Source organism: Solea solea, chromosome 10 (assembly GCF_958295425.1).
Source record: "Solea solea chromosome 10, fSolSol10.1, whole genome shotgun sequence".
NCBI classification, from domain to species: Eukaryota; Metazoa; Chordata; class Actinopteri; order Pleuronectiformes; family Soleidae; genus Solea; species Solea solea.
The window spans coordinates 22,446,250-22,465,817 of NC_081143.1; the positions used below are offsets into that span (position 1 = coordinate 22,446,250).

Below are 19,568 nucleotides of genomic sequence, written 5' to 3' on the forward strand. Positions count from 1 at the left end.
TGGGCACCCAAGCCATTGACCCACACCGTGATTTGAACCCACCAGCAGTTACAAGCAACCAATTCCTTTGCTCTTGGGTGTCCTGAATAATTTTTTTAGAGCTATGGGGTGTCGGGTACATGCTCAGGGGTACTTCTTTTATGATCTGGTAGGATTTGAACTGACAACCTTCCAGTTACAAGCCAGGTCCCATCTTCCACTTGCCATGGGCTTAAATGTAGTCTGGCTGCAGCAGTAGGACTTAGCACCTCAGTGGATCAGGAGAGTGTGAAAATAAATAGGCACAAGAAACCATGTTCTCCACCAACGCACTGAACGCACCAGTGAACCTGATCCTAAACAAAACCCCAGTCTGTTTACACCTGACATCAAAACAAAGACCCTGATAGAAGACACAGCAAAGCACAGTATTTATTATCACTTTAATTTTTATAGGGGAACCACAAGTACTTTAAAAGAAGGTTATACAGCGCTGTACATTCGGGGAGTAGTACTGACCGACTCCATAGTCACACAGTATCTTCTCCCTTTAAATACGATTCATTTAAATGTTCTATAATCTTATCATGATACAGTGATACAATAAAAGCTTGTGTAACTGGTCCTGCAGCTTTCCTGATATGTCGATATCATTTTTGTTGGGACTATTTTCTCTTTGTAGTTTCCAAAAAAGGAAAATTAAAGTTATGTTCAAAAACCATGTGACAGGCAGAAACTGCCAGGCTGTAATCCTGCACGACTCCCAATCCACTCACACAATAGAGAGAAAGAGAGACAGAGAAAGGGAGATGGGGAGAGAGAAAAAAAAAACCAAGATACAATTTTTCATGTTCTGAAGGCTGGTCTGTGACGGAGATGGACATCAGTTCATAGCGAGGGACAGAGAAGCACAAGATATACATTTGCACTTTCTGTGACTCCAACTCTTACTCTGCCCAGCCATCGACCCGCTTGAGGGCTCACTTCCATAGCTGTGTGCTCATTGTCTGGCCAGATCCAGCCGCTGCCCAGCCACCCATCGCTGCAGTCTGCTGACCGAAGGTCATCTGACCACCAGCACCATTCAGAGTCAAACCTGACATCTGCTGGTTCATCTGAGGGTGAGAGGCAGAGAGAGCAAGTGTGAGCAACACTGCTGGATGAACATCAAAGAAACCTGCGATTATTGATTTATGACACCCAGCTTGACTTGAATAATGGCAAGACTTATTGAGACATAATAACCTGCATTAATCACACTGCACATCCACACTTGTTGCCATTCCAAGTTTCAGCTGAGAAAATATTCAGCTCTCCAGGTAACGCCATTATTGCCACATTCCACAGCTTGAAAACTATGGTGCTCTCAGTAGAAGGATGAAGTAAAATGTATCTATCTCTGCTATGACTTACTATGAAACATCACATAGAGGAAGGACATTTTAAGTACTTGTAGTTGACCCATGTGTCGTCTTCTTTTTTTTATTTGACACTAACGGTTAATGACTCGCTGTAAAAGAGCAAACACAGGGATGCAGACGACACAATAGGGTAACAATTCCCACGATGCCACACTGCTTCCCTGCATCATCAAACTAGGTCTTTTGTTGTTGCCGTGATTAAAAAGAACCCACAATGGAGGAAAATTTGTAACGCAATTCCTTTCAACATCCCTGATATAAATCATTTTCAATAACAGGACGCACAGGAGGTCACGATGACCTTCAAGTGTGTTTTGGCCGTTGTCACCATGGAGATGCAAAATATTTTCAAAGCTTCTTTTTGCCTTCTAGTGGTCAGAGTTTGGTTTGCTCCACAAACAAATCTCAAGTTCAGATATTCTGACATCCTGTCTTGAGCTACATTGACAAAAATTAAAGTTGATTAATTGTCCAACCAGTTAATTTGGTCTGTGCTTCATTGGTCTGTGTAGATACAGTACAGTACAGTCTCAAACACGTTTTAAGTTTCTTTCCTTTCTTTGTTTTTGGTTTGGCTTTTATTTCCTGTTCTTTCTTTTGTAATGAGCACATGTGGTTTGCGTGTGCATTTGCTCGGTTTACCAAAATAAACAAAGTAAAAAAGAAACTGTTGATATGTCCTATGCAGTAACTGCTTACATTAAGAGTTTTACAGGGAATACAAAAATACCTTTTCCTAAACTAACTAGGAAATGATGTTATATATTATGTTATTCACGCAGAGACACATAATTGTCTTTGTGAATGTAATGGTTTCTGTTTTCATGGATGTTCCTGGTAATGTTCAAAACCTACTTGGAGATACAAAAATGATTTGCATCACTGCTCCACTTCTTTAAAAAAATAAATTCAGGTTTGTGCTGCCATCTAGTGGTTGTTTAACACCAAACCAACACAGTGTACAACATGACCTCTAACAATGCACCATTATACAAAAAATCATCGCAGCCGAGTGTGGACACATGTGAGACTAATCACAACCATTATAAATGCCACAGACTAGATTCAGAGTGTGTTTTATGATCAATATCCATCTTTTAAATGCTGATGACCTGGTTATTTTCAGTCCATGCAGCATTTATTAAAAGGTGCACTCACAGTACAGGTAAAGATTATGACATCAGATAGAACAGAGAGTCAAAGGCAGACAGGACAAGAAATGACTGAGCCCTGCTTTTTATTTTTGCGTGACTCTCCTCTCACAACGTGCAAGGAAATAAAAATACCTCGTCCATTTCATCACTGAGACGTTGAATGATGACAGAGCTGTTTATTGACAGTGCTGTAAACTTCATTCTCAAGCTAATACGCTGTGATGTACATTTTTAATGTGCTTTGTCAATGACAACCGTTCATTCTTTAGGGCTTTCTGCACACCTATGTACACTAGGAATGGGGCAGATTAACCAATAAGCAGAGACAAGCGGGGGCCACGGAATCATCAAAATACATCTTTGCGTGTCCGTCCATGACACCTATTCTGTGTATTTATTTGTGAGTTAATTAAAGATGTTAAAGTGGTTAATTGGTCAGCCTGCTGTCTAATTGCATCATGTTGTGTTAAATTGTACTGGGGAGTAAATTGTATCACATCTGTAGATGCTACTTATGATCCTTTAATTTATCTGAGCATTGGCTTTATCAGTTTATCAATATTTGTACCATATCAGCCGCAGACCAGAGATGCACAACCCTAACGTACACACACAGTGCATCTTTGGTGTGAGGAAAGAGTCGAAGAACCACTATCTCCACCACATAGAGAGAATGTATGCAGGAAAATAGTTAGGACAGTTTCACCATAGATACCACCATAACCACGGTTTTGTGATTCATAAATACTTCCTTCATGCAGTCTGTGAACCACAGACATCCACATGAAAGTGTCTCGAAAAGCTAAATGCTGTAGATATTAATAGTTGTTATTATGGGACGTATGAGGAAAAGCAGTATAAAGAAGCTTGAGGTGGCACACGATGAGGCATCAAGGCCGCTGCTTCAGGTTATCAGGTGGAAGAGCAGTTTTGTGAGTCATGTGAGGCACGTTTTAATGACTTTGTATCTACGCAACACACAAAGCAAAGCAGTTCCGTTTCGGTGTAGTGAACTGAATCATTACAATCAGTTAATTAAATATATTGGTTCATTACTTCATGCATGACCGGAGCACAGACTCCGTCTGACACGGTCACTGAACTAAAATATGGCTCATGATCGGCGGCTTTCAGCAATGCTGTCGCTACATACACCTCTGTTAAATATTGAGATTTTAGAGATTTCCTTTGCTAAATGTTGGTTTTTAACACGTTTTCAGGATTTTTCAGTAAGTCTTTTGTGGCATTGTTCGGTTTGTTTCCTGTGTAGGACGTCGCGCTCATGACTCTTCCAGAGACGACACTCTCTGACCAATCAGTGGCCAGCAGTCGGTTGACATCAGACTTTAGTATTGGCTCAGCCCACTTGGAACTTTGCCAGAGCAGGTACTTAAAAAAAAAAGCACCAGGTAACAGGTACTATCACTAATGGAAAAGCAAAATAAACCAGAGTAAAAAAATAGCATCATAAAGGCTTTACCCAGCCTGAGGAAGTGCTGATTTCCATATTCATCCACGCTCGGAAAACTCTGGGCAGATGCCAATATATGAATTGTATTTTATTAATCATGTGGTATATTGGACCCGTATTACTATTTTATTTATTCTGTGGTAAAGTAATAAAACTGTCTGCATACCTGACCCATGTTCCACTGAGTCTGCTGCCCAGGCTGGATGGCGTACATGCCCTGAGCAGGTAACATGCCTGCAGGCATCGCACCGCCCTGTGGTCCCATCATTCTTGGGGCCATGCCCATCACACCTGTAGCAGGTGCATTTCCCATGAAGCCATTGGGCATCGTCATGCCGACCATCATTCCTGGACTGGGCCCCATCATGGCTGTCCCGCTCTGAGCCATCATGGCACCCATGACTGTGGTGGGTGGCATGGCCGTGCCCATGCCGGGGAAGGCCTGATAACCAGCAGGGGCCTGGACAGGAAACTGCATCTGGGAGGGGCCCATGAACATGCCAGCTGAAGGGGGAAGAAGACGGATACGCGTGTTATGCTGTGTGAGAAAGAGTGAGGTTGGAAAATATTTTGCTATGCGAGACTAGATATTTGAGACACGTGTTTGTATTTTCGGCAAAGATATTAGGAGACATTTATGGAATTGTTGATGTAAAATGGGCACATGTTATTACTTGCTCCCTTTGGACCTTGCTAAAGGACATTCACAGCTTCCTTGGTGAGTTAAATGTTACCTCGAGAGACAGGAATGTCGGCATGAAAAAAAAAAAATGTCCAGGTACAGGCACTGATTCAATCTGTAGCTCGGGAAAAACAGACAGTGTCACTGAACAACTGCTGATAAACAATAAAGGTGGCCTTGAGTCTGTTCATAATAATCAAACCAAGCTCTTAGATTTTTGAGCTTCTTAAGTGTGAAGTGTCTCTGGTTTCTTTGCTCCATAAAACAAGACAATTGAGAACATGATTATTTCAAGGTTTGGGAATGTTTTCTGACATTTTATGGACCAAACAATTAATGCATTCATTGAGAAAATAATCTACAAATGTACTCATTAAAAATAATCTTTAGTTTAAGAAAAATATTAGGGGTGTTGTTTTTGGCCTACGCTCACCTCTCCGTGTAAAAATGTAGTAGTTGTTTTAAAGGGAAGTTACAGAACATCAACATGATAAAGCTTCTGCTTCTGTTTTTGAGACTAGTGAAGCATGACACTTCCTTACCAGGCGGCTGTGGGTGGGACATGTTGTTAGTTCCATAGAGGGACAGGATGGAGTCCTTGGACAGGGGCTTCTTGGTCATGTCGTCTGTTTTAGTGGTGCTGCTGCTGTCACAGAACAGGTCAAGTTCTCCCTGCGCCGACCCCGAGCTGGCTCCTACTCCTGCTGCTGGAGCTTGTGTCGGGGTGCTGGCCGCGTTACTAGAGCTCACCTGGGGCAAGGGAAAGAAATCCAGGGATGTTCAGACATGTTTTTATTCATTTAAACAAAAAAGAAAGAAAGAAGGGGAAAACAATCACCTGTTAAAACCTATAATGAATTAAAAGTGTTCTACCTAAAGGACTGCATAGAAAACAATCTTCAGCAATCATGTCTTGTATAAAAAGGCTAATAGTAATTAAATCTCCACCTAACAAAAATTAATTCTAACAGTACTCGCTGTCCCAAGGCAAATGATGATTTTGCTGCCTGCCCACTTCGCTATATATATATATATATATATATATATATATATATATATACACATATATATATATATACACACACATTTACATATACACACATGTGTATGTATATATATATATATATATATATATATATATATATATATATACACACACATTTACATATACACACATGTGTATATATATACATACATACATATGTGTATATATATATATATATATATATTCTCACTGTATATATATATATATATATATATATATATATATATATTCAAACACCTTTGTTGGAAATTATGAATGAATGAAACTCATGTACAAAATCATTGGTCTGTGCTTCTTTTCATTTGAGTTCATCCGAGTATCAGTGTTGCTGTCTTGTGGCCGCTGGTAAGTGTTCAACAACTTGTTTTTATTGCACACTTAATTTCAGTTTTGCAAATAGACCATCATTACAATTCAACCCTGCTGAGTAATATTTAGACGTTAGCACTAAATTAGGACTTGGGAGTTGCTACTCAGTTTTACCTGAGGAAACTGAGCTGCGGACGTGGACACAGGGAGGGGGTTGGATACCATGGGGCCGAATATATCCAGGTCATTGTTGTTCTGGCTTGTGCTCGTGCTACCATTGTTAGCTGATGACGCAGCTGGTGTGTCTGTGACAGAAAGGTGAAAAAATAAAAATAAAAACCATACAACACTAGGGAAAACAACACTGTGAAAACTCAGCATAACTCATGATTTTCTACCTGCATCCACCAAGAACTTGTGAGAAATCATAAATAAAATAAAATCTTAATACACAAACTACTGTGAAAAGTGGTTTGAAACCAAAACAACTTGTGCGTTAATATGGGTGTGTTTATTTATTTATTGAACTGCTTTTCCCTCCCACAGATGCACAACTGCCCGCACAGTGAGAATAATATTTAGTACAGTACAAAATGAATCAGCTTACCCCAAGTAGCTCATCGGCCACAGAACAAAAACAACAGTTAACATTCCACCCAAATAACACAATACCACTCTATGCCATTCAGTAACGTACATTTTATCCTCTTATCACTCTTATCTTAAATGAAACTGCTGAAATGAAGTGATAAAACAATGGATAAACAATAATCTGTAGTTTTACCCATATATATCATTATGAAAAGCTACAAACATAGGCCAAACGTTTGATAATATATGACCACATAACTACCACATGGACACTGACAGACTTGGTGTAAACCTACACTAAACAAACCAGTAGAGCTGAAACGATTAATCGTAGAATCGATTATTAAATTAATCAACAACTATTTTGATAACCGAATAATCGGTTTGAAGCTTTTTTCATGATTAAAACAATATTTTCCGATTTAAGCTTCTTAAATGTATTTTCTTCATTTCTTTGCTCTGGATAACAAATAAATCATTAAAAGTCAATGATTTTGGTTTGTGGACAAAACAAGGCATTTGAGAACAGCATCATTTCCAGGTCTGACGAACACCAATTAATCGATTATGAAAATATTCGTTAGTTGCAGCTCTACAAACCAGTATTTCCCCTCTAACTAGTGTTTACAACACCAAGACTCACTACTTTTCAATTGGACTGCCACACTTAAACACACAGGTCAGACCAAGACAAAAGTCAGAGTGACGGCTAATACCAGTAATCTACTGTGCTGGTCACCATAGACACATATCATAATGTATGCATCAAATTACTTCAAAGTGCAGGATAAAGAAGACTAGCTCCGAGTAATTCTGGACTCATTTCACAACGTATAGAGCTCTCTATTGCAGAAATGACAGAACAATATTAACCCTGGTCCCTCTCCTTGTCTGACACCTTTAATAGCCAGAACAAGTTTTCTTAGAAAGTAAATCCACAGAGTCGCCTTCAGCTAGACTCCTAAAACAACATTCTGCCAAGACTGAGTGCCTTGTTACTCGCTATGTCTATTGCTGTGTTCAAGTGGAACTTGAAAACTTGCGACAATGACATACACGTCGCGTTGGGGACATCCTGAACTTTCAGAAAAGGGCATTTCCTGTGGTAAAATACAACACAGTGAATGAGTATGAAGTCACTCATAGGTCTTTTTTCCTGATCTTGAAAGGCATAATGTTGCATATTCCAACACTGATCCTCCAAAATAAGGCATCAACAGCATTTACATCTAGATTTGCATCAACAACAAGAAACAAGAAGTTACTACTATGTCTCTAATGTTGAGTCAGCAGCTGCAGCACTTCCTCAAGCTGACAGTAGTTTCCTGCTACAAAGTGTATAGTGCAAAGCAGCAGGATGGGTTGCATAGTTTGCATTAAGATCAACAGACTTCTTTATAGCTCAGCAAACACCAGATTCAAAACCAGTAAAAGTGGCAAGATGTTTAGTGTTAATACTCATCAGGCTAACATGTTCACAGTGACAACACAAGCTGCAGATGGTAATGGTTACAGTTTGGCCCTGAATCCTGACCCTGAGCCAGTGTCAGAGCTCAATGCAGTCCTGCTCTGCTGCGTGTGAAGGCACAGTTTTACACAATCTCAGGTACAACATGATATGGGTGGAGACTTTCTGCATCCACCAAATACACAGCACGATACACTACACTGTTGTTTCTGAGGTAATAGAGACTCATTAGTTGACATTGACATTTACAGTATGTGGCACATAAAGTCCATAAAATGTTAGCACCAACTCAACAATTTTATGAAGTGATTCATTAAGCATCGTAAACACAAAACAATTTTAAGCGAGGGCCATTTTAGCCCGATTCCACAAACACACATATTTATAAGGTCCATTTCCGACTACTCACCAAGGCCTAGTAGGTTCACAGAGGGTTCTGAAGTCTTTGAGGGACTGATTTTAGGAACTGGCCGAGGTTCTTCACTCTATGAATAAATTAGAGTTTTAATAAGCAATTTTAATGGAGTACAACAAACTGCAGCTAAGCGTGTTTAAACAGCTCTACTAATGAGTGTAATTGTGATACCTTGTTGTAGGATGACACCTTGCTCCCTCTGTCTGTCTCTCTCTCTTTCTTGCTATCTTTTGGCTGAAAACACAAAAGGAACTCAACATGAACCACGGGTGTACGCAAGTGCGAAAAGCAATGATGGACAGCTGAACCAGCTTTAAGTTCAAATGTTACGTTTAAGCTTTAAGTTAAACATGTAAGTCTGTGCATACACTGCTCCCATTGGTCACATTCTTGCTGTAGTATTTCTTCTTCTCATATTTATCCCTGATAAAGAATTCCACAGCTCTGGGTCAGAGTTAAAGGAAAAAAAGAGGTGACAAACAAAGCTAAAATGCATGACTTTCAAATGTACGTCCATTCAGTGTAAGTGGGTCTGCTCGAAGTGAAGGATACTGGTCTGTTTGAGGTCTTCTGAAGCTATCTGGAAGGTTGGCCTCGTAGAGCTGCCTGGCCTTGGTGTTACCCATGTCCTGTATACTCTGAAAACAGTAAAGACAGAAGAGTTAATAGGACCACAGACGATTTTCCCTCAAGGCACGCTGAAATATTTAAAGGTCACCCCACTGAATTAAGACACGATTGGCTTGTTCATCATCAGCAATGCAACTATGACAGTAAAAACAGTGTTGCAGTGTTTTCTGTGGTTCCAGTGGAGCTCTTTGATATATGGGAAAATAACCCTAATGATGTTATCAAGGTTTTTGTTATCTTGGCTTGAGCCCTGTTGCAAACTGGGGGGCTTTAATGCAAAAGATGAGGATGTAAACCAGATGAAAAACAATATTCACTGTGCAATACGTTTCTGGGAGATCACCACATGCAACACCACATCAAAATATTAACTACTCAATATTCTAATGCATGGACAGGATGTTTAAGATGTGAATTATCATTACTGAGATAATTAACAGTGGAGTATAAACCTTGGGTTAAATATGCTGCATAACATGCATCCTAAATTGCAGCCTTTGCAATTTGATTATATCAATTTTGAATTGAAAATGGTGAATTATTCAGCCCTAATGCAACTTTTCATGGATTCTGTGTTAAAATGGTTTATATAGTAGCTGGGATATAATAGTAGCTTTCAAGTTTCACAGTTGTAATTATGATGTGGATGTTAATGGTTATTTGTAATGTGGAAACTGGTTATTATGGTGATGTGCAAACTACATGATGCAGCTGTCTGAAAGGCTATCAGGTTACAGTATGGAAAAGGAGAAGGCCATGGTGTGATTGGGAGTGAAATGTAAACGGAGTCAGCTTCTGCTGCACAACTGGAAGTACCACTCAAACTACTACTTCCTAGTACAACTACTGACATAGTTCAGAGGCACGGAGGCATAATTACAATGTGACAGATATGCAAAGCAAAAGGAGGCTGACTACACTTTTGTATGTCCTATAAAACAAAGATTTGACACCAGACTTATCGTAAACTAAGGCTCTGATAAATCATGACCAATATATAAAATCAACCACACAGTACCTGGATTTGGTCTGCGGTCCATTGGTCCAGGTTGACAGACTTCACTCTGGATATATGTACTCCAAGGTTCCTGTGGATGCCAGCACATCGAATGCAAATAAATACTCCCAGATTCCAGGATGCCCATCTTGGACCTAATAAAAAAGGGGGAAAAAGGGGGCAGATTGTGGATTTTAAAACAGAGAGATTTTTGACAAAAAAATCCAACAAAGTAAATAACTATTACTAAATAAGTAATAACTTATTTACACCTGTTCTACTGCTAATTAATTAAAATATCTAATTAGCCCATCACGTAGTAGCAACGCAAAGCATTTGGGCATGTAGACATGGTCAAGATGACTTTGAAACTGAAGTTTCAACCGAGCATCAGAATGGGACAGACAAGTGATATACGTGACATTTGAGTATTTTTATTAACTGCAGGGATTTTCATGCATAATGATCTCTAGCAGTTCTCTGGGTAAAAAAATACCTTGTTGATGCCAGAGGTCAGAGGAGAATGGCCAGACTGGCTTGAAATTATAGTAAGGCAATAGTAACTCACACAACTTGTGTATACAGAGGACCATTACTGAATACCCAAGGCATCAAATCATAAGACACCAGTTTGCATGGGACAATAAAAGCATGGTTTTTAATGAATTAATGACACATTTAATAATACATTCATGTAATTATTTAATGGTGTATTAATTTATTACATTTTGGTACTTTTAATCCTCCATAACACAGAGGCTAAGATATGATATATATTACAATACTTATTTTAGGAGATATTTAAGTCTCAAGACTACCATCACAGCATTTGCTGCTGTATCAATATTCTGCCATATTGTTGTTGTTTTTTTGGCACAAACCCAATTGGTAACACTATAATTATTGTATATTTATATGTATAACCATAATAATACTATTGCTATATGTGTAGTATTGTAGACTGCATCCACTTGCATTTGCAATTTATCCATGTCAGTTTCAACAGTGTTTGTACAGAAAAGTAAACCCACAGAAAATGCTCCCAAACTGTCAAACGCCTCCAACAGGTTGTTTAATTAACTGTTAAAGCTAGGGATGGTACGACACCACAATACCACTTTTTCGTGTACGATATGACACTGATATCACAAACTCCAAGTATCTGTCGATGCCAAAATGAGTCCAACGCAGTCATTTTTCAACTATGAACCTGTCAACAAAACGTGTGTGCTACTTCAAAGACACAATTCTCTTTCTCTGCAGCAATATTCAACCAAGCCAGGCGTATCCTTGTGTTGTACTGAGAACAATATACTCCTTTTCAAACATGTGAGAGATGTAAATGTGTTGTCATTGCAAATGTTGAAACGTGTTTGAAAAAAACAAACAAAAAAACTACCCATCTAAGAGTGACAATACATTGAGGAGCTCAGCTCGAGACGACAAACAAATTGCCACAGTTTTGTGTAACAGCAGCATCACAAGAAGACTGAGCTGAGGGAGAGGAGGGCGCTTTTGTGGCTTTAGAGAAGTTAGCTCGCTAGTTAGCCACTTCATTTAGCTTAAGGGGAAGACATGTCAGCTGACTAGCCTGAGCCACTAACAAACTAGCGGGTTAGCCTAGCTAGGCTAATCAACGCATATGTTTCATGTTGCTAAGCGTTAGCGGTGGATAGCTGGGGTGAAACAGTAAACTTTGAAAAGAACAAAAAACAACGACAAAAGGAGCGTCTCACCTTTCGCCTCGCAGTCGGCGCAGTACTTGTTGTCGTCCTCTCTCAGCAGTTTGGACAGGATGGCCTGGTGCTGCTCGTTCAGTTTCTGGGCCTTCTCTCTCTCGGAGCGGGTCGTCATGTTTGCGGCGGCTGTGGTCGCACTTTCTTAACTACGAAGACTGTACTATAATCCGTCTTAAATGGGAGTATATGAATGTTAAAAGACCATAATCAAAGGACTGGACGACTCCGAGTGGTCTATGAAAACACCCGGAACCGGAATCTTTCTCCGCCCACAGGAATTCTAGAGTTGACGCGGCGGCGGCTCCGGATTGGACGAGAGTGGTGACGTGGACTGACGCACAGTTAAAATGTGTGTGCGTGAATTAAGTTCTACACTGTCATCAAAAATTAATCATCTGCACTCAGTCAATCCATACTTCCTATTGATAATGTCTGAAATGCATTAATCTCCTGCTGAAGACCAAAACGAGCATCACAGTGAGGAAGAAAGGTGACTTTGAACATGGTAATGTTGGTGGTGTCAGACAGACTGAGCTGAGGATTCCACAAACTGCTGATCTACTGGGATTTACACACACAAGCATCTGCAGTGTTCAGACATAATGGTTTCAAGAAGGGGGGGAGCAGAGGGGTATGCAAAAAAAGCCTTGTGGAAAATCAACTCCAAATTAACTTTAATAAAACATGAACATTTTCAAGGACGCAGATAAATACTAACAGAGTACATTATTGAATGATGGGTCGAATAAAGACAGAAAATATGTAGTCAAGAAAAAAAATAGTCAACTCTTTTTGTACATTAATTAAAGTCTACATTTACAGGTTACAGGAAAAATACTTTTATCACTTCATCGTCTACTTCTGCTTTAACCTCGACATGCGGGTGGTGGGGCCACTGAAGCCAAACCTAGCGAGAGATAGAGACGGAGGCGAGAGACGGGGATATACTCTGAGCAGGTACTAGGTCGATAGTCCATCACAGGGCCAACATGGAGACGAACAATCATTCACTCTTACGGGCTATGTAGGTTGTCCAATTAAGCGCAATGCTTGTTTTTGGAGTGTGGGAGGAAACCAGAGTACCTAGAGAAAACCCACACACATAAGGGTAGAACCTTCAAACCCTCGGTCCCGATGCTGGTTCTTTTTGCTGCAAGGCAACAGTGCTAGCCACTACTCTACCACGTGGGCCCATCACTTCAACCATATAGTTTTCTTATCCATGGTTATTTTATATTTCTATACCATAGATACATACACAGTGCATTGGGGCTGCAATGATTGATGGATATACGGTTTAATTACTGAATTAAGGCGCACCATTTCGATTTTATTTTAAATAAAAAAAGAGATTTGAGGATGTGTTGTTTTGATTGATCAGTAATAAACATTATCATGAGCTGCATTCCTACAGTATATCACCAGCCTTGTTGCTTTCCCAGCACATTTTGCCTTTGAAGCAGCTCACACAAATATACACAACGACCGCACTGTACAAGCAGACTTCAATTAGGAACTAAGTGGTGTGTGTGAGATGGTTAATGCACCAGCTAAAAGAAGGTTTCCAGGCGGAGCTTAAAGTTATTCTCTTGGTGCCTCACTGCAACCCCATAGCGAAGGAGCATCTCCACATACGGTGGCCAGTATGTGTCATCGATGGTCACATAGGGGTCATGTGGTGTGTTCAGGGCCTTGTTCATGAGCATCTGCAGAGCAAAACAAGACAGGGGTAGACTGGGGCAGCTACAGTGCAAAATTGCTATTTTTCACAATTAGAATACTGTATTACTGTAAGAATATTATTCTTCCAATATACAATGTTTATTTCTAATGAACAGTAAATTAACTGTACCCTGCCTCTCACCCAGTGTTACTTACTTACAGTGTTAGCTTGGATTAGCTCTGGCGTGCCCCACATAAAAGATACATATGAATACATGTAACCCCATAAAAATATGTAGTCTCCAACAGGTCTAATAGGATGCTTTAAAAAAAACCAAACAAAAAAACAAATTGGGTTTGTTTGGACTTTGATCTTCCATTACTGTCCTGCCAGAAAAACGAAATCCTTTTAAGTGAAGCTTAATTTGTGTTTGAGTGAAACTGTTGTCTCAAAGGCATCCATCATCAAAATAAAACATCACAGAGAAAGCTGGTGCCTCTTCATATTACCAGAGCTAAAATATTAGACTGTTTAAGTAACACAACTGTAGTACGTAGGTTTAAAACAGAACTGAATGCACACTACATTCAAGTCATTGCCAAATGAGTTCACACAGTGCATAGCAGTGTTTTGTTTTTGTGTTGCCTGGGGACATTCCCACGTCACACGCAGGAAATTATTCAAATTATGTCCCAACTCACGGAGGCAAGATGGAAGGCATCTAAGCCAGCTGTGTGTGTGGATGCTGTAAACGCTCATTGTGTAGTGCATGAAAACTTACCTCCAGAATCTCATTAAGGGAAATCAAGTTTTCACTTATCTCCGCGTCAATGTTCTGAAAACAAAAAGAAAGCAGTAACAACACCCTTCTTTTTTTTTTTTTTTTTTTTTACATGTAAATAGGCTGTAAAAGTGGGTGGCAATCACCAAACACAACACAGGTCACTGCACCTTTTTCTTCTTGTTTGTACTGGATTCATTCTGAGGTAGGGGAACATGCTTCTCCAAGATGTCCCCCAGACACTCCATCAACCTCCCCTGGTAGGTCTTCATTTTCTGGATTTTTTCCTTAGTGTCCTGTAATACACTGTGGAATGCAATTTTTTGGGGCATTATCTGTCCACTTCACATTTCTGGGTTGGTTTTTATCATGTTTTGTTGCCTCTGGGGATACAGAATTATGAACTATTCAGTAGCAGCACGTTTTGTTGAACATAACCAACCAATTTCCTCTCTCGGGTATCCAGGTATTGATAGGGTCAATTTGGAAGTTGCACTTTGAAGGAGACACTTTTGGATCCACTATCACCACATGGACTAAAAGCTCACTATGTTCACAGCTTCGTCTATAGAACATGCTGTATAACTCATGACATGAATGAACCATCTGATCTAGTGCAACCACTCTCACCTGTGCTCTGATAACGTCTCCTTTTCCATTTTAAGTCGTTCCGCATGTTCACTGGCAGCTCTAAGCACCTGTTTCTTCTCCTCCAGCCACTTCTGTTCACTACAAAAAGAAAAACCACAAAGATCACATCCTCAGTCCAAACATGCAAAAACAAACAAATAAAAACATGTCAAAGGCATCTTCAGTCACTTCTATAATACGCTCATGTGCCCCGAGGCAGCACAGTCAGTTAGTGAAAGCCTGCAGTGTAACGAAAGGATTACGTACAGTTCTTTAGTTTCCCTCAGTTTGTCTCTCTTTGCTTCATAGCAGGAAAGAATCATCTCAAGTTCAGTGCACAGCTTGAGCATCTGCACAAAACAAAGTGAGAAGGATGGATTGCATAACCCCAACGATGCATTTAATTATAACACTTCATTGACACATATTCTTCAATGCCACACTTTACATTTTAACATACATACCTCTTCTTTCCCAGCTTGAAACAAAACTTCCGAGTTTGCTGCCAGCACTGAATATCACAAATTACGTGAACTCGTTAAAATGCACATTTAACAGCAGATATGAAAATTGCATAATTAATTGGAGTTAAGAGGCCTAGAATTGCAATTTGACATGGACACATGAAATCAGTTAGATGATTAAACAGTGACTGATTTGGGGTATTTATGCATTCAGATACATTACAGGTACATTGCATGATGGTTTCAGCTCACATCACAGTGTTAGTGGGGGGACTTACATTTAGGCTCAACCGCCAGCCACTGCTTCAGTTCAGCTTCTGTTACCACCAGTCGATTTACTGACTGTTATAGATGAATATACACATAGTAAAAACAGACAATATTGATTATTAATTTAGCTGACAACCAAAATAATTGTTAGTTGCAGCTCTAGTTATGAGCATGTACTGAATTGTAGTTTGGACTAATAATGGCTGAACGAAACAAAGACAATCAAAACATTTCCTTGGCCGGTGGACATTACGATAAATGTTCACCGTCATCTGAACTGTACATATCTTCAGATTTTCATGTGTGATCTGTGACTTTAGGAGGATACAGTAAAGAAATAAGTCAAGTCATCTCACCTGTTCTTGTGGCTTCTCACAGAAATCTGGTTCACACAGTATAATCTCATTCTGCAGCTGCAACACAAGAGACGGACCAGTTTTACAGTTTTACCTTAAACCCAAGGAACAGTGTGTGCACAGTGTGGATCATGAGAGGGAATGGAGAGATTACCTTCTCCAGCTGAGCAAATTGCTCCTCACACAGGTCCAGCAGCTCTGACTGAGCAGCCACTGACAGATCTGCTGCAGCCTGTCCACCCTCTTTCATCTCAGCCTTGAAATGCAAACACAAAGACTCAGAATCGCTTCTACCTACTACTTCACCCAGCAAATTCGCTTTGCATGCTCCGATGTAGTGAAAGGACTGATTTTGATTGTCTTTGGGATGGAGGGGTGGGCCTGCATTACTCTTCAAGTGAAGATTTTTTACGACCACAATTTGGGCTGAACAATTTATCGAAATTTTATCGAAATGGCAATACAGCCTACTGCGATTTTCAAATCACAGAATGTGTTTCAAAATATAATTTTAGATTAATTATTGTCTCGATCCATACACATCTTATTCTACAGACTGAAGAGAATATCTTTGTTTCTCACAGATCTGCACAAAGTAAATTTGCAATTCCTGTCAAAATAATCGTAATTTGATATCTATTCTAAATCGCACCAAAATTTACCAGAATGTCTGCAAATCACTGGTAAGATACTGATGCTGTTTCTTTTCATTTCTTTAGTGTTCTAATGTTGAAGCAACATTTTACATGTTTCAAAAGGCAATACAGGGATGAGTCAATTCAGTCGCATATCAGTTTGATACTGGACAAAATAACTCAATCAGTTTTGGAAAATTAAAAATAAATAAAATGCAATGCAATCAAAAAAAAACTCTCCATAACACAGAAATGCTTGATTAGGCACACACTGTAAAAATATAAATTAAATCATACACATTTTAGATAGATAGATAGATAGATGTTACTAAGTTGGAGCATCATGTTCTCAAAATGACTGATAATGAGAATTCATTGTTATTTTTTAAAATGTTATCTTCTGTGCCAAATGTAATACAAATATGTCAAAATAATACATATCTTGAAACTTGCATTTGGGTATAAAGTCAATATTCTGAACTTAAGTGTGTCCAAGCGGCAGCTACTTACGGTTGAAATACAAGTATAACAATATTATCCGACACAAACACTGGTACTATCAATATAAAATGGTCAGAAATATAAACGAGTATTGCTTTTACCACACTAACTAAAAGTTCTAGGAAAGGAGATAGTAGGAACGAATTATACATTAAGAAAAATAGCATTGTGCACAACGTGAAGGTAACATTTTCTTCGTCGTCCCAATTCACAGGGAAAACCTTCAACCACTATATTGTATTGGGGGATAGATTTGGGGTTACCCGCGTACATATCGGAGAAGTAAAAACGTATTGTTTTACATAAACAATGTAAATGTTTCTAACTATTGAATATGAAAATATCATACTCTGCATTATTATGCGCGTATCTTGACCGGAACTCTTGTCAAATAACGCGTATTCTTACCATAATGTGTCAAATTATCTCCACTGAACGACCCACAACCACTGGCCACTCCTTTTCAAAATACCGCCAACGCTGATGACGTCAGAAATGCGACAGCGCGGGTGCTGAAGAGCGCTATTGCTGCGCAGGTCTGCGCAAGAGCGCTGCATGATGTTTGTCAATGAATTAAGAACACTTCGTGTGGCTCTGTTGCAACGTCGGTTAAAAACAGGTCAGTCACAGTAAAACATCATGTTTTCTTCAGATAAAACACATCTGGTTTTTATTCTACATACACACATTATACACAAAGTTGATTATTACATTAACAAAGGTTTAACCAAGCAGGATGAATGTTATATAATACAAAAGAACCACTCTGCAGTTTAATTAACTGCATCAAATAATGCTGTTTGAATGAGTTATTTAACCAGGGAAACCAAAGAAAAGGCTCATTCACACTTTCCCTGCAAATACGCACAAGATACACAAGTTCAAGTTTTAAATGAAACTGTAAAAAACAAAAACATTCATAATATATAATGTTGTTTATTGATGATTTAAACTCGTCCAGAGAATAGAAATAACACATATTTTATAGATTTCTGTAAATATACAGTATATATACAATATGTAACAATATTATTTTTCTTTCTCTTGTGTTATGTTTTTTTCCTGAATTGTGGACTCCAGGGATAGAAGCAGTGCTGTAGGGCCACTGCTAATGGGATCCTATAAATAAACAAATACATACTTACATCAAGGGCCACATGTTGGACGAGTGGCGAGCACTGCTGCCATGCTGCAAAAAGACCCTGGTTTAAGAACCAGTCCGACTAAGGGCCTTTTTCCAAGGAGTTTGCCTGTTCCCGTTTGTGTGTGAGTGGCTTTTCTCCAATTTCCTCCCACAGTCCATAAACATGCAGAGGTTAATTGGACACTCTAAATTGCCCCTAGGTGTGAGAGTGAATGTTTGTCTCTGCGTGTTGGCCCTGTGATGGACTGGTGACCTGTCCTGGGTCTACCTCACCTTTCACCCTGTCAGCTGATTGACTCCAGCTCCCCCCGACCCTCATGTGTGAGAATAGAGCGGTAGACAATAAATGAATGAATGAATGAATGAATGAATGAATGAATACTTACATGATGACATAAATCTGACACAACCTGCACAAATGCAAATAGGGTAATTTAGCATGTTAACCCTTTTTGCTCCCTTGGTAAGTTACCACAACTCCTTATAAGGACATCCTGGGGGATGTTATATGGGATGTTTATTGGTCACATGTTTAGGCTTTAAATAATGCGTTTTTTTTGTTGGATCAAAGTTATGATTCATTTTAGTAGTAGTGATATAAAGTAGCAATACTTGTGCAGAAGTCACAAAATAGGCCTTTTTTTCTTTTCTTTTTTTCATAAAAACGATCCAGGTGAACTTTGACTTATTTCCAAATTTCAAAAATTCTATCTGATTTTAAACATTTTGCGTACTTTTTGCTCAGGTGTGTTTATATAGTTTTTTTCATCAGATTGTCTAGTTGTGCTGAAATAAAGGATATAAGTCTATAATAAGTCTATAATAAAAGCAGCTGGAATGCTCTGTTTTCTAAGGGTTAATAAAAGGGTTACACTTTTACTTTATCACATTTTCTTGAAACATAAGACACATCTTTGGCTAATTGAGTGTGGTGAATGAGGTTCACTGACGCAGAAACACCAGCAGGTGTCACTGTTTGCCTCTGTGGGTCTGAGTTTATGGTCCTCACAGTTTACAGTCTTCACCTGCACCTCCTCCTCCTCCTCCTCCACCCGCCTGTTTTTTTTTTCCATTTCATTTTGTCAGTCTGAACACTGACAGTTTTTTCATCACCACAATGTTTAGTCTGACACTTGATTTAAAGGATCAATGCGTCAGATTTGGACGTGCCAACAGGACGGGCATCTTATATCATTTCACTTATTTAACAACCTCGCTTACAT

The 19,568-nt window shown here is 39.2% G+C and overlaps 2 protein-coding genes across 2 annotated transcripts; both read right to left on the reverse strand.

Annotated features, from left to right (window-relative positions):
- Positions 1-408: 408 nt before the first annotated feature.
- smap1 (small ArfGAP 1) lies at positions 409-12,184 on the reverse strand. Its single transcript, XM_058641086.1, has 10 exons — positions 11,899-12,184; positions 10,184-10,317; positions 9,088-9,173; positions 8,904-8,979; positions 8,707-8,769; positions 8,530-8,605; positions 6,236-6,366; positions 5,250-5,457; positions 4,192-4,529; positions 409-1,094 (listed from the first exon to the last, which is right to left on the reverse strand). Exons 1-10 carry the CDS (start codon positions 12,014-12,016, stop codon positions 960-962), a joined length of 1,365 nt encoding a protein of 454 aa, XP_058497069.1. The 5' UTR covers positions 12,017-12,184; the 3' UTR covers positions 409-959.
- A 374-nt stretch (positions 12,185-12,558) lies between these two features.
- On the reverse strand, positions 12,559-17,703 carry cenpk (centromere protein K). Its single transcript, XM_058641087.1, has 10 exons — positions 17,610-17,703; positions 16,220-16,321; positions 16,066-16,122; positions 15,718-15,781; positions 15,440-15,486; positions 15,243-15,325; positions 14,976-15,074; positions 14,516-14,651; positions 14,346-14,399; positions 12,559-13,607 (listed from the first exon to the last, which is right to left on the reverse strand). Exons 1-10 carry the CDS (start codon positions 17,610-17,612, stop codon positions 13,452-13,454), a joined length of 801 nt encoding a protein of 266 aa, XP_058497070.1. The 5' UTR covers positions 17,613-17,703; the 3' UTR covers positions 12,559-13,451.
- Positions 17,704-19,568: the final 1,865 nt, after the last annotated feature.